Below are 25,377 nucleotides of genomic sequence, written 5' to 3'. Positions count from 1 at the left end.
AATAAATGGATTTAAGAGTCACAAACACACCTAGAATTGGCTTTTGGAATAACTTCTTGTATGTAGGCAGAGGGTTGGTCAATTGTTTTTTATAGTTAACTTTGAAGTATAAATTTTGTAACTAAGTGAATAGCCACTCTCACCTTTTGTGGCTCTTATCAGGAGCAAGAAAACTTCTGCCAGTGAAAGATATGCATTTTCTCAGCTGAAGCTCTACCATATTAATTTAAGTTTGATTTTTGTTTCACTTTGCACTCTCAGAATGTCATTGTTCACTTTATCTTGTGGCTTAACATCAAGACCAAGTGGCCAGTTGCAGTTGGGCGATGAGTATGGCAGAAATATATCATTCTTTGACAGGTTATTTATCCTTTGCTCTAATGCCTACAACCCATTAATAATCTGAACATCTCAGTAACCCTTAAGAGCAAAATCAACGCCCAGAAAGAGAGAAAACATTCTGTGGTAATCAGACGGTCAGAACTCCTACAATCCTGTTAGTAGAGGTTTTCAGTTATTTCTTATCCTGACCTCACTGCATTAATTAAGCTGTGAGTTATTTTGCTGCTGGCCCCTGGGGGATAGATGAATTTCAATCTTCCTTGGTGGAGAGAACATGCACCCTAATAAAATCAGTGTTCCACTGCTCTAAGGTTCTCTGAACAGTTTCATCCACAGCTTCATCTCAGAGTACAAGTGATCTTTGCTTTTCTGAAATTCTGCCTGGAGGTGACGCTCTGCCAGGACCCATCAAGCTGGAAAAGCTATGAATGTAGACCTGGAAGGAGGAAATAGGAACTTCTGCTATCTCCATTTCCTTTTTGCCTGACAACGAATACCTGACTTTAACTTGGAAGACAGTTTTTCAGACACAAAATTTACCTTTGTTAGAATATCTAAAGCTAGCCCTCTATATTTTGATTTTTTCATCAGTTAGTCTTTTTTTCCTAAGGGTACTGAACTTTTCAGCACTGATATTTTTCATATGATATGTATCTTTTATAACATCAGATATCTGAGCATGAGCTTGTTGAATGTAAGTTTTTAAAAACAAGGTAATGCAATATCAGGCATTATTTTGATATTTTTGATTACCCTGAGACAGCTAGGTATAGGTGCAATCAGGAAGACATGTTCAAATCCTGCCTCAGAAACTTATAATGTGTGAGACTGCCCAAGTAAGTTATTTACCTCTCAGACTTTTTCTCACCAGGAAAATAATAACACTTAATTCACAGACTTGTTGTGAATATTGAATTAGATATCTACTCATGTGTACATACACTTACATCACTATAACATGCACATTTATATATGAGTATGCATAATACTTTGTAAACCTTAAATGCTATATAAATGTTGATTAACGTTATTTTTTCTCCTATGTTATCTTTTATTGCCTAATATCTATGCTTTCACTGGTATTATATTCTCAACTGGTGCAGTTATGAAACATTAAGTGACTTTTTGAGAGTCCAGTAAAATCTGTATGTCAGACAGGACTTAAACTCTCATTTACCTGATTGCAAGCCAAGCTTTCTAGCCACTATGCCATGCTGCATCTGCGAAGTTATTACATATTATTTGAACCTCTTAAAATGACTTCTTTCCCCATTCTACGCATTTTACTTTCTAACTTTGTGACTTATAAAGTGTAAGATTTATTTGAATAGACAGTCACATTTATAAATAGGAAAAAAAATCAGCAACCTAATTCCTAACCACTTTCTGTAATTTCCAAGCTCCCCAAACTGGAAAGTAGTTTGTTTACCAATGCCAAAAGAAGAGATTACCACTGGTGAATTTTTTTTTCTTTAAGAAAACACAAATTTGCTTGCAAAACTAGCATTTAGATTTATTGTTATTTAAACAACTTTCACTGGGCACACAAATATAGAAATTCCTTAAGATAGCCTATCTCCAACAAACACCACAGGCATGGCTCTAAGAGGAAAATAGTTTGAAGGAAGATGATTCTCTGCCATCCTCCCAGTACCTCATTTCAGGGAATTGCTATTCTTATAGACTTTGGATGTTTGTGAATATATATGTGTACCAAAATCTCTTTGCAAGATCATAACTAAAATGCAGTTTTCTCTCCCCCCCTGTCATTTGGGGTACTGCCTTATAGAATGAGTTTATATTTGGCAAAGTTCTTATTAGAACCTTTATAGCTTAGATCTGAGCAAGTAGGTGCATTTCACCATAATTAAAAAGAGAAGATGGATGCAAGGGTAAAGTGGATATTGGAAATGGAACCTATTTAATGGATGGAATGGGAATGGAAATTGGAAAACAATCCAAGAAATCTATAGGAGATGAGAACAAGAGAACTCAATTAGAGAGAGCAATACCTTTCTTTCCTTTTGGGCCCTGGTTATACCCCTGAGCCTCTGCCACAATTATAGCTTGTTTCCTTGCTTAGGGGGGGAAAACAGGGAACAGAACATTTGTTGTTTTCATCGTACAGAAAACAAGCGAATTTCAAAAATTCCATTTGTTTGTCCTGTTTATGGTAAAGGAGCTATAACTAAATTAACCTAACTTAATTACCAGACTGTTATACTGTCTAAAAGATTTAGCCAGTGCTTTTGACAAGGAAAATAAAAAGCATTTTGATGAGATTAAAACCTCAAGAGATGATAAGAGAAACAAAAATCCTAGGTTGAGACTTTGATGTAGAAAGCTTTAATGAAAGGGTTTTGCTAAATGCAATTAATAGTGATTGTTACCTTATATAATATATATGGAAAATCACTTGTTCCTTTGATTTTTTGAACACTGTTACATGGGAGCTTCACATAGATGTCACTCCAGTTTAAGCCTTTATCCATCTTTCACTAGGATTATGTCAGTAGCATCCTCTTGGTTAGATAAGTGGTACAGTAGATAGAGCATCAGATGTCAAATACCTGCATTCAAATTTGGCCTCAGACATTTATTAGCTATGACCCTGGGAAAGTCACTTAATCCTGTTTGCCTCAATTTCCTCATCTGTAAAATGAGCTGGAGAAAGAAATGGCAAACCCACTCCAGTATGTTTCCCCCCAAAAAAAACAAAAACAAAAACAAATGGGATGATGAAGAGTTGAATGCTGCCACAAATTTACTGAACTGCAATTAGAATGTACATTTCTTGAGGGAGAAAGAACAGTCTAGCTTTTTTGTTTCTGTTTGCTTTTTAATCAACAGGATTTTTCATAGTTACTGGTATATAATAGTACTTAAATGCTTCATCATTCACTAATTCATTTGCATTTTGACAGACTTTTCCTGACTTCCTTCAACTCTCCCTCTCACCCCACCAAATTAATTTGTATTTATTTTATATCTATTTTATCTATGTATTTATACATACATATACATATATGTATGTATTTATACCTATATTTATATGTATTTGTATTCCTCAGTAGATTGTGAGCTTCTTAAAGGCAGACATAATTACATTTATTTTTTATTTATTTTGTATGCTCAAGGACTGATCTAACAACACCAGATACTTAATGAATACTCATTGACTTAATAGTTCAAATTTTAAATCACTTTTCTCAGAAAACTTTTTAAAGTAGGTCATACAAAAAAGTTTGAATATATTGAGCCCTAATAAGATATAATTTAGTCTCATAAGATTTTTGTAGTAATATCTTTTCTCTCATTAGCTTAACTTGAATCTACTCTAACTTGTATGTATCTAGTTTTCCACATGTTGTATTCCCAGTTAGAAAGTGAATTCCCTGGGTTCAGGCACTAATTTTTATCATTCTTTGCATCTCTAGTATTTGTTACTGAAAATAAATGCTTAATAAATTCATTGTAATTGATAGATGAATTGATTTTTCAAATAAGAAACTTAGATTCAGATTTAATTCGTGACATATCAAAAAGATAATATGTATTTAAATCCAGTTCTAATTCCAAAGCTAGCATGTGTTTGTTTGACATGCACAAATACACACACGGATGCATAAATAAAACACATATATGCACCTTACACATATATGCATGTGTGCTGCATGCATGCATACACACAATAACACTTAAATAGCATTTTAAAAGTAATAATGTCTGTCATATTTTAGCAATAGCCTCATTCTTGTTTCCATAAGAGAGGATCTTCATTGTAAGATGTTTTAATCTTCTGATAATGTGTTTATCTATAAGTATGTATGAATGTATGTTAGGCTTAGATGCATTTTCCCCTGTCATTAGCTCAGAGTAATTCCTCTTTAAGTGTAAAATGCTTTTGAGAGGAAAAGAACAATCTTTATAGAACCATGACTTGAATTTTAAGCCCATTTACTCAAACAGACTCAGAAGAATGTCCAGTACAATCCTTGACACTGATCATACTCCTTTCCACAGATGGTAAGAAGTGATCCCAAATGAAATTAGAGAGTGGATAATACTTGACAGTGCATCTGACTCAACGCTTTTATCCTGCAGGAGAAAGAGCAAGCGAGCTTGGGTCCTGACATTTTATTAAAAACCCCATAGCACTTTTTAAAGTGAAGGAATATTAATTAACCCCATGCTCGGGCCAAATTCTAGTTTAGTTAATTAATTTACTGCCTTACCCAACAACTTTCCTTTTAGCACATAGTTTGCTTTATTGATTGTATATGCTCTCATTAAGTCTAAGGGGTACCCTTCGCTTCCAGAGGTCATGCATTCTACCAAGGAGGTTTAATCAGACTTGGAGACCTCTGCATGTCTACTTGTTTGCTGTCCCTCTGTTTTTTTTTTTTTTAATTGACTCTAAATCTTATGAAATTTGAGTTTACTTACATAATCAAATGGCTCTCCGGGCTTTCTGGGCATCTATACTAGATGCAACCTATCTTGAGTTTTCCAGACTAGTGTACTTTCACCCTTGGCTTCTCAAACATGACAAGTTGCTGGAAGTCATCTTTGCTTTCTTTTAATATTCAAATATATATTTGTCAATGAACAAATTATTGAAATCAATATAAGTTTATTAAGAACTTACTCTGTGTTGGGTGCTGGTGATAAAAAGGGCCAGGAACCTTCAGGTTACATTATAATAAGAGAGTTAACATTGCATATTTAAGGTTATAAAAATATATTCACAATTAAGACAAGCAGATTTTTCTTGTGCACTATAGGAAATATGGAAATAATATTTAAAAACATTTGTACATATTTAATCTATATCGGATTGCTTGCTGTTTTAGGTAGGAGAGAGGTAAGAGAAGAAGAAAAAGTTTGAAATCAAAAGTGAATGTTGAAAACTATCTTTATACCTCTTTGGAAAAATTAAATACTACTGAGAAAAAAATTAAGATAATTTTTTCACATAAGGCACTAGGACCTGAGGGAATCAGAAGAGGCCTCATGAGGAAATAGTGCTTGAGTTCAGCTTCAAAGGATATTATTGGAGATTCTAAAAGGTTTTAGGATGGAGTGCAAAGGAGGGAGGTATAGGACATAGCCAGCCAGACAAAAGCATGGCGATGGACTTTTATGCAGGCTGACTAGCAAGATGGCAGATGAGCTGGACTGTAGAATTTATGAAGGGGAATGATATATAGTTAACACTAAAATGGCAGATGGGAGTCAAGTCATGAAGGCCTTTAAATGCTAAACAGTATTTCAATATTGAATGGGTTTTAAATTTGACATTGCTACTTCAGACAATTTTCTTTTTTAATTGAAACATAAGGTTTGAAAGGGTATCAACTTTGCTTGCCTTCTGTAACGTTTAACTAAGGCAGTCAAAATATCTCATCCTAAATCTTCAAAATGTAATTTAAGCCCGATTCTCTTTCTATGAAGATGGAGCTACCTGATCACTGTCATTCATTTACTCACTCACTCATTCATTCTATCTCTTAACAAAAATCTTATTACGCATCTATGTTCAAACCACTAGGTTACATGGTGCTACACCAATAGAACCTAGGAGAAATATGATTATAAATAGTAATAATTCATACATATAGTGCTTTCAGTAACAGAATGCTAAGAACTTATTGTTGAATCCATACATACTCAGAATCATGAGTAAATTTGCTTCAATTTTCTCTTCAATCATCTTGAATTAAATACCTGCTAATATGTCAGGCTCTGGGGTTATAGATAAAAGTCCCTGTCATTAAGAAGTTTACATGTGAAGACAGCATGTCCAAACTATATACAAATACAAAGCAATTTTCAAAGCCAAAGGCACTTGAAGTAGGATAAACTCATAGAAGAGGTAGTTTTTATGGAGTGTGCAAAATAAAGTATTTTTCTCATTTCTCTACCCCTAAGCACAAAACAAACCTTAGCTAATATGAAAACTTGTTTAATAAGACTTCATTTTTGTAGTTAACATTATATTCACTGCTTTATTAATTGGAAGGCAAGAGCAAAGAGGAAGGAAATAATTTGAAAGTATAAATAAAATGGAATGGAATTTTTTAAAAATGACCTTAAAAATGAAAATGATTTTTGAGCTAACCTCTGAATCTGAGAGATACTGAGAATAATGATGAAGGAGTTCATCCCAGGCATAATAGACAACCAGTGCAAAGATTCAGGGACAAAGGATGGATGAGAACAGCAATAAAGCAAATCTTTCTTTGTTGTCAATACATTTCTAAGCATTATTTTCAAATTTTAGTTTTCTTAATTTATGGAACTAAAAAATATCCCTTTTGGCAGGTATGTAAATTAACGCCCATAGGTACATATCTTGGAAGTATTTGTACAGCAACTACAAAGAATCCAGGCATTGAGAAAGTATGAAATAATATGCAAGTCAAAACTATATTTCACAATCCTAACTTTACCTTTTGCTGGCAGTGCTACTGAAAAATCAGAGCATAGCGAAGGCCGTCCTAAAAGAACATCTGAACAATGGTTAGATATGATGTATGTGCATTGTATTTTTTCTGCCAGTTTTGAAGAGTTCAAAGCTAGCTAGACTTCCTTAAATTTGCAGCTAAATTTTGGAGTCCCTAAGTTCTGAACTGACAAGGCATGCTGTCCCTTCTCATTAACTACAAATAAAAGCTTAAATTCAGCCTGGAGCGCTTTTCCTTAATCTTACTCATAGCTCCCTAGGTTAAAGCCATGGTAAATAACATAGAATCAAGGCTGCTTCAGATTCAGCTTGTCATTGTTTTCAGCAACTGTCATGGGGTTTTCCTTTTGCTTCTGTAAAGATAAAAGATATTTAATCAATAGGAAAGAACTCAGGGATAAAGGAAGAAGCATGAAACCTACATGTGTACTGATGGAAATCCGGGAGTTCACTTATTTGGGGGTATCAGCATAGGTGTGTATGTGTTTTGGTCTAAGTCTTATAATTTCATCATCGCCCTGTGAGAAAATTCCCTTTGTTAATATAGATTGACACCAGCTTTGCTACTGAGAATCTTTAGAATTTTACCTTCACCACTGAGAGGTTGGATTAATTGCCCAAGGTCACTCAAGAAAGTATGTGTCAGAGGTAAGACTTGAGTCCACTTCTGCCAAATTCTTTCCACTAAGACAGATGTGTCAATCATATATCCAAGGCTGAATCAGGATTAAAACATAATTGAGAAATATTTAATAAAACAAAAATAAAATATGACAGATAATATTAATATATTTTAAGTTAATCTGTAGTTTACAGATATCTTAGTGTAAGGTTTACTGGTCATATTTCTTTTTGATTTTGATACCACCACAAGAAATATGTCAAGAATACCTGCAAAGAATAAGAATGTCCGGTCAAATCGACAAGTATTTATTATGCACTTACTCATGCATCCCACCATGTGGTAAGAAAATGCTGGATCTGAAGTTAAGAAAATATCTTTCTGACTTCAAATCTGACTTCGGACACTTACTTTGTATATTACTCTTGGCTCTGTGACCTGGACAAACCACTTCGCCCTGCTTGCCTCAGTTCCTCATCTGTAAAATGAGCTGGAGAAAGAAATGGCAGAGTACTCCAGTATCTCTGCCAAGAAATCCCCAGATGGCGGATTCTGTCCATGGAGTTTTCACACTGTCTATGAGGTATTCTTGGCAAAGATGGTAAAGTGGTTTGCTATTTCCTTTTCCACTAGATTAAGGCAAACAGTCACACAGCTAGTAAGTATCCGAGACTGATTTTGAACTTGGATTTTCCTGTTTCCAAGCCCAATATTCTCTCCATTGAGCCACTTGGTTGCCTCTCCATTACATTCTGATAAATCTCAAAGAGTATCATAGCATGTGAGATTTTATGAGTATTTTTAAGTCTTCAGTGTCTGAAATATATAACTTACACAGATATTATTTATTTTTTTTACAAACATATTACCTAAAAAGCAGTCTATGAAACTATAGAGTTGTCATGGAAATGCTTCTTTAAGATGAGCCAGCCCTCCTGTCCCACTTTTTCCTGTGGTACCAGCTGTTAACTTTGGAGATATTGTAGAAGTTTGGATAACATTCTGCTTTGGGTAGGGTGTCATTTGAAATATAGTAACAAAGGAACAAAGTAGTAAAGTCTGAGAAGAGCAGGATCATTGATTTATGTCGCAGTGACCAACCCAGGTATTTCCATAGCAGCATGGAGAATTCAACTAACTTAGGCACAGATTCCTATTCTTATTTTCTGTTTCAAATATTCAAGTCACATTAAATGAAAATAGCATACATTATTTTCTCCTTGAATATATTTTTATTTGAGAATAAAGAAAGAACAATTATGGCTAATATATGTTCATGCTGAGATCAACTAATCCTGGTTCAAGCTGTGCACAGTTATACAGTGGAAAATAAATAAATATTATCTATTTATCTACTTGTAAAATTAAATAATAAAAAACCAAAGAATTCTAGTTTACTTCCTTTGTTATAGAGAAAGCAAAAATACTACATTAAGTAAAATTAATATATGAACATATGTATCTTTCCTCCCACCCAGAGAAAAGGGAGATATGCCAGAAGAAGCAAGACTTATCCGATTATACTAAAAGAAAAATTAATACTAGAATGATGATGCCTTATGACTTATAGGTATAATAGTGTATGACATGGTATAGTTAATTTGGAAGTTGAATAGGATTTATCTTTTTGTTATACAATCCTAGAATCTCTGACTGTGATATGCATTTTGGGGCTGTTTTTTTTTAATAATAGTAGGACATAAGATTGGAAAAGGGAACCTAAAAGTCACTTACAAACTGTCCTATAAATTAAGGGTAAAAAATAGATATTTGCAAACTGCCAATAAATCAGGGTAGCCATTGGAGCCACTGGTAACTGCCTCATAAATTAACTAGGGCCACATCCAAAGACTATGCATTAAACTAGGTGGAGCTAGCTAAGCTTATGTGTAATAGTCTCTTAGTCCTACTAATGACCTTGGTCTATAAGCATCACAGACAGGTGCAGTAAGACCAGCAAAGTGTATACTGATGAACTAAAGCTAACATAATGCTACTGACTTTAAGATGAAGCACTTATGTTACTGAACTAAGCCTAAGATGGCATGGCTAAGAACTAGTCTGTCTCCCATCATCAAAAACCTATAAAAATAGTCCCCAAACTCCTGTCTTTTGCACACTCCTACCTCTCCATTTGCTAAAGTTTCATGCTGCAAAATGTTCGCAACTCCGATCTGTGGTTATATGCGACTCCTTGGGCCTTCCTCCCCCAATATCTTCCCCACTACTGTCCACTTCTTCACAACCTCATCCTGTCTCCCCTACTACCATCTGCCTCTATACTCTATTTGCTATTTGCTTCAGTAGTCTGCAAACTATCAAAGCATAACCCGCTTCCTACCACAATGCTCTTTCCCAGTAAGTATCTAAAAGACAGGCAAACTAATTCTCCATCCCCACCAGTCCAAAAGGACTCCAGCAAGGTTCCTCTTTTCTTATAAACTGGGCGCTTTAGAACAGGGATTAAACTCTGCTTACAGCCACCCCTACCATGAACAAGCATGGCACAATGAATTCATTGATAGAAAGCAGGGATAGAAAGATGAACCTCATGTCCCCTCTTAAGAGAATTTCCCTTTGTGTAGAGCACAAATCAGTGGCTAATTTTATAACTTAATTAATATTTCAACATCATGATCAAGAAATCTGTAGAAATACGATGTAGTGTTCATGTGTGTAAACTATAATTGTTCAATTGTGTGTCTATATATTAATAAACAATATTTATTATGGAGTTTTCATTATTTCTAAATTTAATGGGAGCCTAAATTGCACCCAGGTCACTCAAATAATGTTGCTTTTATTCTAAAAATAGAATTTTCAGCTTTTAGCAGCCATGGTCACTGTATCTTTGGAGGAGGAGGGCAGACAATCAAGGTGACTTGCCCAGGGTCATAAGCTAATAAGTATCTGAGATTGTATTTGAACTCATTTTCTCCTGACTCTAGGGCTAGTTTATCCCTAGCTGCCCCTATGGTCACTGTGCCTTTAAAAATTTAAAGGACCAAAAGAGAAAAATTGACTCCTCTTATGTTGCTATATTGAACTAAACCAGAATCAGCTGATGAAAATACAGACATTTGATTAAAGATGGATGGAGGAAATATCTATTTAGAGCCAGAGGACCCGAACTTATTATCTGTGTCACACTAGGCAATTTATTTTTAAGCTCTTGACTTCAGTATCTTTCTCTGGTACATAAAGGGTTTCAAGCTCTGAATCTCTCTTAACTATGAAGTTACAAGCTGGTAAATTTGTAGCAAAATAAAAGGGGGAATTTGAAAACACTTCAGTTCATCATAGCAAATATCTATTACATACAAAGCATAGGGGTAGGCTTCAAATCATTCCAATCTCAGTATTTGAGAGCTTTCTATTATGTATCTACACTATTCTGAGCTGGAAATACAAAGACTAAAGTTAATCAGTTCATGCCCTCAAGGGACTTACATTTTGTTGGAGGAGATTATCTGTCTGTTTAACTACACAAATGAACACACAAATATTTATCCTCACATATATGAAAATTAAATATAGGATATTTTGGTGGGCATGGAAGTTAAGGAAAAGCTTTATGTGGACCACAGGGATAGGATGATTTGAAATTGTGGTTAGCTTGAAGAAATCTAGGCCTTCAAACTACCTCCTTGCCATCTCAGCCTTTTTAGCTCCCCTTACTGTGTGTGTGTGTTTTTTTTTTTTCTCATTAGAGAGTAAATATTTTGAATACAGGGACTGTCTAGTTGTCTTTTAGTTTTATCTCCAGCACTTGATACCTAACACATAGTAAATGTTTTTTAATTCATTCTTTTGTTGCTTCTTTTATTCATTCATTCAAATCTGGTTTTTCATCCTCATGCCCATACTATGACCTGGTGAGCATTTTAAAATTGGCAGAACCATTGGAAATGAGCATTAGTAAAAAAAGCTGGAAAGCTTTTCTTACTTTCTTTCTTATCAAGTAATCTGAAAGCATTTATTAAGAGTTTACTTGGTTCCAAATGCTGAGCTAATTGCTGAGGATAAAAAGGAACAGTCAAAACAACTTGTAACCTTAAGGACTTTACATCCTGCTAGAATTTGAACTCACAAATTAGTTGAATGAAAAGATTGTGAATGTTTAGAATTGATGTTATTTAAATCTGTTTTTGTTTTCAACTAGAAACTCAAACACATTCCATCGAGGCATAGTTCAAGTGATACATCCTTCATAAAACTTTTCTTATTAACTAGGCAAAGAAATTTACATCTGTGTCATTTTGCTTTTCCCTGGATCTTCATTTCTCAGTATGATCAAGTTAAAGATAGAAGAGAAACCTGGGAGGGAAGGTCTACACATCTTCAATGATTTGATGTGCAAGACTTGTACTGCTTGGCCCCAGAGAGTAGAACCTGAAGGAATTGGTAGAAGTCAAAAACAGGCAAATTTATTTTAATGTATGCGTTATTTATTTCATTATTTCCCAATTACATGAAATTGTTTTAACATTCTTTTTTTTTATTTAAAACATTCTGTTCCTTCTGTTCTTCTTCAACCCATTGAGAAGGCAAACAATATTAATTTTATATATATATATATATATATATATATATATAAGTCCATATTCGCCATGTTTCCCAAAAAAACACATTCAACAACAACAAAAAAATAAAGCGAAAATATACTTCAATCTGTGATCATAGCTCATCAACTCTTTCTCTGAATGTGGATGGTATACTTCATCATTAGTCTTTTGGAACACCGTCTTAGAGCATTGTCTTGATCAGAATAGCTAATTCTTTAACAGTTGATCATTGTACAGTGTTGCTGTTATTGTGTACAATGCTCTCCAGGTTCTCCTCATTTCACTTTGCATAAGCTCAATAAGACATCACATTTTTCTGGAAACATCCTCTCTGCCATTTCACATAGAATAATGGTATTCCATCCCAGTCATATGCCACAGGTCGTTGAGTCATTTCTCAATTGATGGACATATCTTCAATTTTCAGTGTTTTGCCATCATAAGAAGAGCTGTTATAAATATTTTTGTACTAAAAAATCTTTTCCTTTTTTTTTTTTTCATCTCTTTGGGATACATACTGCTAGTGGTGTTGCTGGGTCAAAGGATATGCAAACTTTAATAACTCTGTGGATATAGTTCCAAATTGTTTTCCAGAATGGTTGGAGCAGTTCCTATGAACAGTGCATTAGTATCCTAACGTTTTCACATTTTCTCCATCATTTATCATTTTTTCATATTAAACAATATCATAGATGTGAGGTGATATTTCTAGAGTTGTTCTCATTTGCATTTTTCTAATCAATAGTGATTTAGAGCATTTTTCATGTAACTATTGATACATTTGGCTTCTGAAAACTGCCTTTGATCATTTTTCAATTGGGAAATGATTTGTATTCTTATAAATCTGGCTAAGTTATCCATATATTTGGAAAATGAAGACTGTCAGAGAAAGTTGTTGTAAATTCCCCCTTATTCCTGCTTCCCTCCTAATCTTGGCTGCAGGTTTTATGTTAGAAAAACTTTTTTTTTAATTTGATGTAACAAAAATTATCCATTTTATAACTCAAAATTTACTATCTCTTGTTTGGTCATAAATTCCTCCCTTTTCCATAAATCTTTCAGGTAAAATATACTCTAGTCTCTTAAGTATAAAGTGTGAGATGTTGTTCTTAATTTAATTTCTGCCAAACCGCTTTTCAGTTTTTCCCAAAAAATTATATCAAATGATGAGTTCTTGCCTCAAAAGTTTGGGTCTTTAAGTTGATCAAACACTAGGTTACTATGGTCATTTGCTGGTGCATATTGAATATTTAATCAGTTCCACAGATCCACCATTCTGTTTCTTAACCAGTACCAGATTGTTTTCATGAATACTGCTTTGTAATACAATTTGAAATTCAGTACTGCTAAGGTGCTTTCTGTAACACTTTATTTCATTGATTCCCTTGATACTCCTGATCTCTCATTTTTCCAGATGAATTTTATTATCTCTTCTTCTAGTTTTATTAACGAATCCTTTGGTTGTTTGATTGGTATAGCATTTATTAAGTAAATTAGCATAGGTAGAATTGCCACTTTTATTATATTGACTATAGAGACAAATTTATATTTTATGTTAGGAAAACCTTCTTGTTAATATTTAATACTGTCTAAAAGTATAATGACTAAGAAGTGAATTCTCCCCTCCCTTCCCCCCCCCCCTGGCAAACTTCAGGCAGAGGCTGGAGGGCTATTTGCTAAGCATGCTGTAGTGGGGGATTTTTTGGTAAATGGATGGGACTAGATGGCTCCAGAGGTATTTTCTAACTCTCCAATTCTGAGATTCTTTAATTCTGTGATTCTGACTAGATAGTTCCTCAGGGTCCCTTCCAGTGCTAGTTTTTGTATTTCTCAGAAGTGAAAGGTGGAATACCAGATTGTATAAATATATGCATTTGTGAATATCTCTGTGATAGCTAAAGAGCAGATAAACTTTGGTTGACTGGGAAAAGTTCCATTAGCAAATTCATGAATTCAGTTAATTTGCTTCGACTGGAAGAATAAGAGCAACACATGTCTTGGCCTTTTTTTTTTTCCCCCCACAATTACTTACAAATAAAAACTGCTTCTTGGTTTGTGTCTATAACTATTGTAACTAGGTGGAACAGTGGATGGAGAGCTGGTTCAATGAAACTCAAGTTCTAATCAAGCCCCAAATACTTACTAGCTTTGTTATACTGGGATGGGAAAATCTTTTAATCTTTGTCTGCCTCAGTTTATTCAACTGTAAAATAGAAACAACAATAGTACCCACCTGCCAGTTTTGTTTTGAGGATCAAATGTGATAACATTTCAGGATTAAGTGATTTGTTAAATTGGTTAGTATATAATCCCTGGCACATAGTAGGTGCTTAATAAATGTTTTTTTTTTTCTTTTCCCAATTCCTTCTTCATATTTTTTGCTGACATTCTTTTGTGTGTGTGTTTTTTTAAACTAGGTAGCTCAGACTGTGATACATTGTAAGGAGCAAACATTAAATACTCATTAAATATATAATTAATCTATTTCCCAGTATTCCCTAATAATGGCTCATTATTGAAAAGATATTCCAGAGATGGTCCTTAATAACATTTTCCCTTCCATGTCTTGCTTGTAGAGTTTACGTGGACAGCTGCTTATTTGACTACCATTTACTAATTTCTTCTGTCCTTAGTTCTATCTTATTAGAGTAGTGTTATGGTCAATCTTGCATCTATTCTGATATACCAGTTATATTCCAGTGTCTTCTTGTGTTTTATTTTTCAAGACCCTTGCAGAAGACTCTCTATAAATCCTGCCTCCATAGTCCTTGGCTGGATCTGTTGCATGATATTGCACTGAAATGTCACTCTACTAGACCTCCTTTCTTCCCTTCCCAACATATAGGCTGATTCAATTCATTAATAACCAATGATACATAGCAAACAAAATCTCTTTCTCTGTAAAGTGAGAAATATTTGATTACATAAATTTAAAAGATTGGATATAGCCTGTTTTTTCACTAAAGAGCAGAGATATACCTTCATGGGAAAAGAATGAAAAAAAAGGAGGAGACTATGGAATTTGATGGTAGACTATAACTAGCATTTTGTTTACTTTTTTTCTGAAGTGGACAGACATAGCCAGGCTTCCTAGTCTCAAATTAAAATTATCTCAGATTATGTTGATCAGTTATCTAATTCAGATAGCATTCATTTTCATGATCATTATTTAATTTTCTTTACTACTTTCACCTCCAATCTGAATAATCTGATGCATTTAGGAGGGAGAAAATTCTTCTCTGTAATCACCATAAATCATCATGCCCAAGATAAGTATTTTTCTCCCTCTCCCCATTACTTTTTTGGCCTGGACGTTTTAATATTTACATCCCAGGCTGTTGTTTATTATATAGTGTTTTCATTGTTGGCAGAGTAGCATTTCTATTTTGACTTCAGACATTTTCCTCAAAGTTCAATACATGTTTCTACACCATTTTTCTACACAAAGTTATTATGTAGCACATATTTTCAACAACAATAAATTGTATTCTCTTGTGTCCCATAGCATATCCCTATTTACTTTTTCTTTTGGTCAGCTGTTATTTCAGTAGCAAGGACAATGGCTTTATGCTTCTTTAAATGCTGGCTAATTTCTGCTTAGATTGCTCATTAATTCTCTTCCTACTCCCAATTTTAGAACTTAAATTTTCAGTTTAATTGGGTTACAACCCCCTGAACAGTTTAGCTGTTCAGAATTGCAAGCACCTTTGTGGATACCAAAGGGGAAAGATTTATCAGCTTAATTGTTTTTGGAGAAGTGCCCTTTTCCCCACATAGTTACTGTAGTTGGCATCTTGTTTATTCATAATCAACAGGAGGACTTATCAGCCTATTTCATTCAAACTTCCCAGGAGGAAAAAAAAACAGTTTGGAAGGCAAACTCTTTCTCCTTTCATCACGGAGGACTTTAAAACCTTCTGGACTCTGTCAGTCCAACTTCTCACACAGTCAACAGAATAATTTAGAACCCTTGAGGCAGGAACCTGAGAATTGTTCAATTTTTTCGTGAAACCTCAGGCATCTTTTTGCCCTCTTGATGTTTTGGCTAAGATATTGGGGCATATGAGTACAAAATGTTTCCTCTAAAGCTTTTTTGTCTGGCATCTATTTTCTGGTAGAAACTCATCAACAACAAAATGATGGCAATTTTCTTATACTTGTTTAAAATTGTTCCCAGTTAGTGAGGTTTTTTTTTCTTTGCTGAGGTAATTGGGGTAAAGTGACTTGTCCAGGGTCAACAGTTTGGAAGTGTTAAGTGTCTGAGGCCAGATTTGAACTCATTTTGTTCCTCCTGACTTCAAGGCTAGTTCTTTGTCCACTGAACCACCTGACTGCCCCTAGTGAGTTTCTCTTAAAGCAGATCACAGTTCAGTGAGTACTCTTGGAAAGCTGGTAGTGATGGTGAATTCGACTCATTCTCAGTCTTCTGGCGTCACTATGTTTAAACAGATCTGTTTTTATAAGAAATGATGAATGGATAATACATTTCATTAAATGCAATTTGGTATTCAGGATTGAAATTAGGATTTTTCTTGTTGCAGAACTGCCTGATACTGATAACTGGTAAAAAAAAAATAAGTTTTGAGAAATATAATCTGAAAATTTCACATAGCTTTGCATGCAGTATTTGATTGTTTTTTTCCCCATCTAAAAAAAAAAACCAGGGGAAACAAAACAATATCCCCTACATTTTGCATAGAAAGATGGGAGAGGAATTCTTTTGAGAAAAACTTAATATTCAAATAATATAGTCCAGTTTCTCAATTGTTTGTACTAATAGGAAGCAAGAACAAAACACGATTAAGAATTGCCCCAAATATCTAACTTTCATTAAGGCTTATAATTTGAACTGATTTTCTGACCAAACTTTTTTGCTGTCAGGATTTTAGTATTTGTTACTAGTGGAAAGAGGGCAAGTTTGCAATTCAGGAGATCTGAATTGGAAATACTGATCTGCCCCTTACTACCTAGTCATTCTTGGAGCCCCAGTTTATCATCTCTTAGAATAGATGACTCAGAATTCTTTACTCTAGATTTTTGGTCCTATACCAAACCATAGTGAATCCATTTATGGAGTCCCATTGGATTTTTTTTTATCAGTTCTAGCAGGGAAATCTATTGTCAGAAGAGGGATAAGTCACTTTCCAAGGATCACACAATACGTTTTTGAGGCAACATGAGAACTATAGGTTTTCCAGATAAAGTTGTTTTCAATATTAATATTCAATTCAGTTTTGAGAACAGAGGATCAAAGAGCTACAAAAAGTCCTTGGCAATCAGTGAATCCAATGTTCTTAATTTACATATAACCAAGAAAGGTTATTATTTGATTATTGTCACCTGGATTATACATATAAAAAAATTGTCTAACGTGGGCCTTCTGACTAAAAATGTAGCATTATTCCTTGAGAGTTAAACTGTTAGTCAGATTGAGGAGGGTGGTGGGAAGGATCAGGAGGTGAGTCTCGATAATGGTGACAAAGATAGAAAAAAGAGTAATATATATGGCAAAGATGTATTTTATACAAGTCATGTTTCAAAATTGAACTTTTCTAAGTGTATTTAAAGGATTTTTCCTGATTTCCTGCCTCCCCCCGAGGGTAGATCATGATTAAAAAAATCAATAAAGAGGGGCAGCTAGGTGGCGCAGTGGATAGAGCACCAGCCTTGAATTCAGAAGGACCTGAGTTCAAATCTGGTCTCAGACACTTAACACTTCCTAGCTGTGTGACCCTGGGCAAGTCACTTAACCCCAGCCTAAAAATTAAAAAAAAAAAATCAATAAAGAACATGGGAATGGTCACAAATAATCATGTCCCACCTCTGTCATATTCTTTCTCTGCTTTTCTGTTTCCTAACTATACAATAGGAAGATTGGTACAATTCAATGCTTTTCTGTTTCCTAACTATACAATAGGAAGATTGGTACAATTCAATTCCATTCAGCAGGGGAAACATTCATTAATTTAGGTGATTTCCATTATACACTTCAGCAACAATACTATATGACAATCAATTCTGATGGACGTGGCCCTCTTCAACCATGAGATGAACCAAATCAGTTCCAATAAAGCAGTAATGAACTGAACCAGTTATGCCCAAGGAAAGACCTCTGGGAGATGACTATGGACCACTATATAGAATTTCCAGTCCCTATATTTTTGTCTGCCTAATTTTTGATTTCCTTCAAAGGCTAATTGTACACTATTTCAAAGTCCGATTCTTTTTCTACAGCAAAATAACTGTTTGGACATGTATACATATATTGTATTTAACTTATACTTTCACATATTTAATATCTATTGGTCAATCTGCCATCTGGGGGAAGGGGTGAAGGGAAGGAGGGGAAAAGTTGAAACAAAAGGTTTTGCAATTGTCAATGCTAGAAAATTACTTATACATAAATTTTTTGTAAAAACTAATTAAATAAATAATTGATTTTAAAAATTTAGGTGATCTCTTATATCCCTAAATAGTAATAATTATAATTGCTGACATTTATATAGCTTATATATACTTATATAATGCATACTTTATACTTATTATCTCATTTGATTGTCACAACTCTAGGAGATAAGTGCTATTAATTTCCCTGTTTGACACAGTAGGAAACTGAGGGTAGCAGTTAAGTGACCTTGCTCAGTCATACAATTAGGAAGTGTTTGAGGCCAGATATGAACTTTCCGATTCCAGGTCCACCTCTATTCACTGGACTAGACACCTAATTTTCTTAAATTGAAGTAAAATTGAATTTACTTTAAAGACACTTTAATTAAAATGATTAAAGACACTTTAATTAAATGATTACTTTATTAATCTGTACTAACTTGTGGTGGTATTCTTGCTGTGTTTTCTTGCAGGAGTCATCTATACTGCAGACATTCTTGATCGAGAAACAACAGGGTCATATTGGCTGACTGTATATGCAACAGATCGTGGTGTTGTCCCCCTTTATTCTACTATTGAGGTCTACATTGAGATTGAAGATGTAAATGACAATGCTCCTTTAACTTCCGAGCCCATTTACTATCCTGTGGTCATGGGAAAACTCTCCTAAGGATGTATCAGTTATTCAGATCCAGGCTGAGGATCCAGATTCCAGTTCGAATGAAAAACTAATTTATAGGATTACAAGTGGGAACCCTCAGAACTTCTTTGTAATAAACATCAAAACAGGTAAGGAAGCATCTGTCAATGAGCAGTAGAGAAATGAAATCCATCCATAACACTTGTTATGTAGGTTTATTTCTACTGATTTTCTGGTTACCAACATGTTCTTTTTTTTCCTGAGGCAATATTACAAAAAGGAGACTTATTCTCTAATCTTTTAAGTTGGCTCTAATTTCAGTTGACAAAGTCAAGTGAACTAATGGGATAGAGATTTTTCTTTTCAATTTAAAACGCAGAGGTAGTATCAGAATCACTGTGGTTAATAACAGCCAAAATTTAGAAAGCCTATTGCCTACTTCCTTAATCAGTTAATTTAATCAGTAATGGGACTTCATCCTTAGAGTCTATAGATAGGTGAGATTGACTGGTCATTCCTTTCTGAATCAGATTCTCTAATGCTCAACTTTAATCAGAACTGTCCTATCCACTGAATCTTGAAGACTCAGATTCTGTGTGTGTGTGTGTGTGTTTATATGTGCGCCCATGTATGCGTGTGTTTGCATGAACCCTGTTCTATTTCTCAGTGATATGTTTGTAAGCATAACTAGCTTCAATATCTGCCATTAGGTAATAATACAGAATAAACACAATTTACTAGAAAGATCAAGTCAGAGAGAATAGTCTTGCTATTTCAATGTTCTGCCAAATTGAGAATTAGCTAGATAAACTTTTCTGTCACCACTCTTCTTGTTGAAAATATTTCAGAAATGTAATGCTTATCTTTTCTGTCATAATGAGTACTGGGTAAATAAGTGGATAAAATCAAAATTGACTTTGATGAGTGATGCACTAGTTGTGCCTAAGGATTATCATTCCAGACATCAGTGATTTTTTTATAGGACTATGGATGGAGATATTGAGGTAGAGGAGACAGAGCTGAATGTGAACTGAATCCAAGATATATTGTGCAATTGATTTGTAAATAATTCCCTGTTATCAGGTATTTTCTTTCAGTTCTCATTTTGAGAGAGAGACAGCCAGCAGCCAGAGACAGAGAAAGAGGCAGAGAGAGAGAGAGAGAGAGAGAGAGAGAGAGAGAGAGAGAGAGAGAGAGAGAGAGAAGAGAGAGAGAGAGAGAGAGAGAGGAGAAAGAGAGAGAGAGAGAGAGAAAGAGAGAGAGAGAGAGAGAAAGAGAGAGAGAGAGAGAAGAGAGAGAGAGGAGAGAGAGAGAGAGAGAGAGAAGAGAGAGAGAGAGAGAGAGAGAGAGAGAGAGAGAGAGAGATGAGAGAGAGAGGGGGGGGGGGGAAGGGAAGGAAGGAGAGAGGGAGAGAAAACCAAATCAATGAATGTTCTGTTTTGTTGGGTTTGGGTTAATCAAGCTTTTACTGTAATGTAAAGCAGATAATATTATCATATTCCAGATAAGTGAATCAACATGAGATAGAGAATAGGAATAAGGAAGCATTCCTTGGAGTGTGCATGGGTTCAGTATTCTTAATGAGTGTTATTGGAATCCTTAGTAGATGATATCATTTCTCTTACTCAGTTTTGCTTAAGTTGAAATATTAAACTGCAGTCCATTATACATAAATGTCAGATTCTATTACATTAATGCAAACTCCAGGGCACTCTGTATTCTTTAAATGTACTGGAATTTTGTTACCTTCAAAAATTGCTAATGATAAGACTTTACTATATCTGGAAAACTTTTTTTTTTTTTTTATTTTTGTTTATTTGGTGTCTATAGCCTGTAGCATATACTGCTGACTCACCAAGAGCAGTCTTAGATATTTGTGCTCTGCCACAATTCAATAATGTCTCCTTTGGCATTCATTGTCATTTGACTATTGCACCTTTTTGACCCTTGTCATTATAATCTATAACTCATCCTCTAATTATTCCCAAATCTTTCTTCCCTTATTTCCTAGACACTTTTAAACTATCTCCATGTAGTTGTCATACTAGTACTAAAAACTGAAGATGTCTAAAAGGAAATTAATACTTTAACTTTCTAGAATTGTTATTCCCTCCCAACCTCTTTACTTCTTTTCATTGAACTGAAGAGTTCCATGGCATACTTCATTTTGCTAGACTTATGTCAAAGTCATCTTTGTGTCTCCTTTTCCTCACCCTGCATGCCAAATTTCAATCAGTATATCTTCTTAATATTTCTCAAATCTGTCTTCTCTACTCATGCAGACCACTCAAGTTCAAGCCACTCTCTTTTCTCACCTAGATTATCACAAGAGCCTATTGATATTCCAAGGTCCTATCTCATTGTCATTCATCACATCACTGCTCCAAGCAAATTCCCATGTTGCAATGCCATGACTATCCTAAGCAGCAAGTGTTAGTAGTTCACCTTTATCCAGGAAATAAAACAAAAGCTTCTGATCTTGGAATTTAAGAGCTCACTCTCTACCTTCAGTCAACTTTTCCAGTCTTCCCCTATTGTCACCTTTAATATATTCTATATTTCAATCAAACTGGACTGCTACCTTTTTTTCATACTATGTTAAATGTGGTCTCCCCTCCCCAGTAATTACTTCTTTCTTCACCATCACAATAGGTACTTTTCACCGTGAAGATTTTTTTTCAAATACATCCCTTCCCCGACTTTAAGTTAAAATGAGCTCTTCTGGAATTTCTTGGTTGTTTGTTTTGTTTTGTTTTGTTTTGTTTTAATTAAAATTTCTTCAGCTGTTCTGGAAAAAAAAAACAAGGAAAAAAAAAGGTAAAAACAAAAAGCAACCCTCAATCCACTTCCCTGTTGTTGAGCTTCCTCAGAAATGTGAGAAAATTGGAAGCAAATTAGCCACTTTGGAATATTAAAAAAGTAATGGCTTTCCAGGAAAAAGAAGCAGGGTATGTATGACAGAATCACAGAACTCAGAATTGAGACAAAGCATAGAGGCCATTAGTCCATTCAATTTTAGATGGATATATGCAACAATATATCTAATGTGCTTATGTGATATTTCATAATGCCTGAACTTCTATGAGGTTTGAAATATCCCATATATTTCCAAAGGCGCCACGATCTCTTTACCTGAGCTTCTTATATTCAGTGCTATTCAGATCCTTTCCAGTGTTCACCCACTCCTTTGTTTTGTAGTGGAATGAAGAAAAAGAAATTCCAAGCTTCAATAGGGATAATTTGGATTGCAGGTAGAAAATAACTCATACTAATCTGAGTTTCACGCTGCATAGTTGGTCCACTTCCTTTTCTAATCAATCATTCATTAAACAACTTTGTATTAAGCATCTGATTTGTGTCATGCATTGTGCTAGAAGTACAGAGACAAAAATGAAATAATACTTGTTTCCCTCAAAATGCTAATATTTTACTGGGGAAATTGTGTACATGAAAAGAATAATTCTACGATCCTCTGAATTATAAGTAAATACAAGGTGATTTTCGGAGGGTAGGATCCCAGTAACTTGGACGATCAAAAAAAGCCTCAAATAGAATGTCAGTCCATCAACAACTAGCATTTATTAAATACCTACTGTGTACAAGACAACTACACTCAATTTACTGCCAGGTCTCCCAATAAGTGGGAATAATGAATTCCCTGAAATGATCACTCTTCATATTTCCACAGAACCAGGACCTTACTATATTTTTCATATTTATAACTTTTAAAAGTACATATTTGAAGAGATGTAATCACTTTAGGGGATTCATTATTCACATTAATCAGCTCTACAAAGAAAGGCAACAATATAGCGAGGTGGCTGTGTGGAGGATTCCACAGGAATTCAGGAGGACCTCAGTTCAAATCTGGTCTCACATACTTAACACTTTCTAGCTGTGTGACCCTGGGCAAGTCACTTAACCCCAATTGCCTCAAAAAAAATGGCAATAAGACATTTATATAAAAGAACTACTCTTTTAATTGCGTCTGGAAGGTAGTTCATCAACCAATTAGAGGGAAGAACTTGTTCCTAATGATATATCTCAAATTATCCAAACCTAACACTAATAGGTTAGTGGTTTCAATTGTCTCCAAATCTCTGTGACCCCTTCTGGGAGACTTGCTTGACAAAGAAAGAGTGGTTGACCACTTCCTTTTCTGAGGCAAACCAGGTTAAATAGCTAGTAACTATCTGAGGTCAGATTTGAACTTGGGAAGATGAGTCTTATTCTAGACCCAGCACTCTTTCTGCTGTGCAACTAGTTGCCTTTCTTCTTAAAGTGATGGTAAGAGATATCAGTGACCATGAAAAGGTCAAAAATTCTTAGTACTAGTGTTTCCATGGAGAGTGATCTCATTTTGTCCTTTTCTTCCATTTAAAGAACAGAAAGTAGCATTTTTATTTTAATCCCTCTGACAGGTCATAAAACATTCTTGGGGAAATGCTTATTCATTATAATTTTTTGTTAAATCATAAGTGTCCTCCATCTTAATTCTATATGTCCTTTTTTTTTTCCTGAGGCAATTGGTGTTGTGACTTGCCCAGGATCACACAGCCAGGACGTATTAAATGTCTGAGGCTAGATTTGAACTCAAGTTCTCCAGACTTCAGGGTTGGTGCTCTATCTACTGCCTCCAACTAGCTGCCCCCAATTCTACATATAATTTTTAAATTGTGTCATATTCCTGGCTATTGTACCTTGTTGTATAATCCTGGCTATTAACTTTTCCGAATTTGGGGGAAAAAAAGGTTTTGTTTTTTTTTTTTTTTTTGTTTTTTTGTTTTTTTTAATTGGGCTAAATCTTCCAAGCTGACTTGAGAACATGTTTGTTAATGAGAACACGTGTGTTTCAGAAAGAGTTCATTCTGCATTTCAGTCCCCCATATAGCAGACTAAGTCAAAGGGCTCTACCAACCTGAAAATGGGATGGTGATTCTGGGGAACCTTGCACTGATGACTTTTTACTATTGTCCCGGGGCCCTAAAAGTTGAGCCACTTTCGTTCACATTCTATATTTTGTAACCTGCAAGTAATTAGCTATTAGAAAACTTCACTGTCTCACTTGAAGTTTTATTCTAGGTATTGTGGTTTTTTTGTTAACATAACATTTTCCAGTAATGAAGGCAAGAACTTAGCTACCCAGCAGATTTAGTGAGGATTTATAAATTCTTCTGTTTCTCCCCTGCTGCTCCTCCCTCCCCAACTGGGTGTTAACTTTAGTAAACCAAATTTTTAAAATTTTTTCTACTTTAGTAGAACCAAAATGTAGAGTTCTTTGCATAGTGCTTTATAAGAAATAAAGATTAAGATGTTGAATGAAAAGAATGTCAATTTTTTTTGTCCAACTTTCAGCATATAGCAGATGACCTATGCAGGAGCCGATTCCCCCACCCTTCTTATGAGTTACTGTTTTATACCTAAAGGCAATATTTTTTTCAAACTCAGAATGTTCATGTAATGACATGGAGATTTTTCTTGTAAAACTATGTAAAATTTCTGTTTCCTGCTGTTCCCTTCCTCTTTCTTCATCTTCTATCCCTTTATCTCCCTCCTTCCTCCAACCAAAAAAACTGCTTAAGCTTCTAAGATCTATTCTGAGCCAAAATAATTATTTCCATGCTTAGCAGGTGAATTACACCTATGCGGCATTCCCTCCCCCAGGCCCAAGCCTACTTGACTTGATTAGTAATGGAGGAATAACCTTGTGATCTGAGAGGAAGGATAAATTTCAAGGAGCTGTTTTTCACTTGTTTTAAAGAATTGCCAGGAGACTTGCTATTCCTCCTAGGTGAAGAAAAGATAACTTCCATTGGTCAGCCAGACTGAATTGAATAACTCTTAGAGGAGAGACCTTGTGGTGGAAAGATCCTTTGGGGTTGGGAATAGCTGCTTCATTAATGTCCATAATAATTGTATCATAGATAATTTTTTAAAATGGACATGTCATGTGAAAATAAGATCTACTAAAAAGAATATTTTTCTTTCTTGGAGATGATAATATATAAGTATAAATATATATATGAATTTTGTAAATCTAGCTGTTCATGAATGTATATATGTATGTCTTTATATATGGAGGGTGATCAGAATCTGTCAAACTTATGATTTCTTCAGAGTAGGGGAACTCCTTATATTTAAAAAATTCCCTCTACCGATAGAGTTAGGCAATTTGTCTGCATCTGATGGTCTTAGATAGTTTTCTGGGGGAACTGATAGATTATGTGAGTTGCTTTTGGTTATTCAATATGTCAGAGGTAAGGATTTAAATCCTGATATTGCTGAATACAGGATGGGTCATCCCACACTTCTTCTCTGTGTAATACTAACAAAAATAGCTTGTTTCATCTAATTC

At 34.7% G+C, this 25,377-nt stretch overlaps 1 protein-coding gene across 1 annotated transcript in view; it reads left to right on the top strand.

The window, feature by feature from the left end:
• Positions 1–25,377, top strand: part of FAT3 (FAT atypical cadherin 3) — a 685,392-nt gene that overhangs the window by 320,358 nt on the left and 339,657 nt on the right. The window contains 2 exon segments of the mRNA XM_074304562.1: positions 18,856–19,037; positions 19,039–19,171. Of these exon segments, the coding sequence (XP_074160663.1) occupies positions 18,856–19,037; positions 19,039–19,171 (315 nt within the window).

This window comes from Sminthopsis crassicaudata, chromosome 3 (assembly GCF_048593235.1).
Source record: "Sminthopsis crassicaudata isolate SCR6 chromosome 3, ASM4859323v1, whole genome shotgun sequence".
Lineage (NCBI taxonomy): Eukaryota > Metazoa > Chordata > Mammalia > Dasyuromorphia > Dasyuridae > Sminthopsis > Sminthopsis crassicaudata.
Note: the sequence above shows the minus strand (reverse complement) of the source record. Positions and strands in the feature narration are given on the sequence as shown.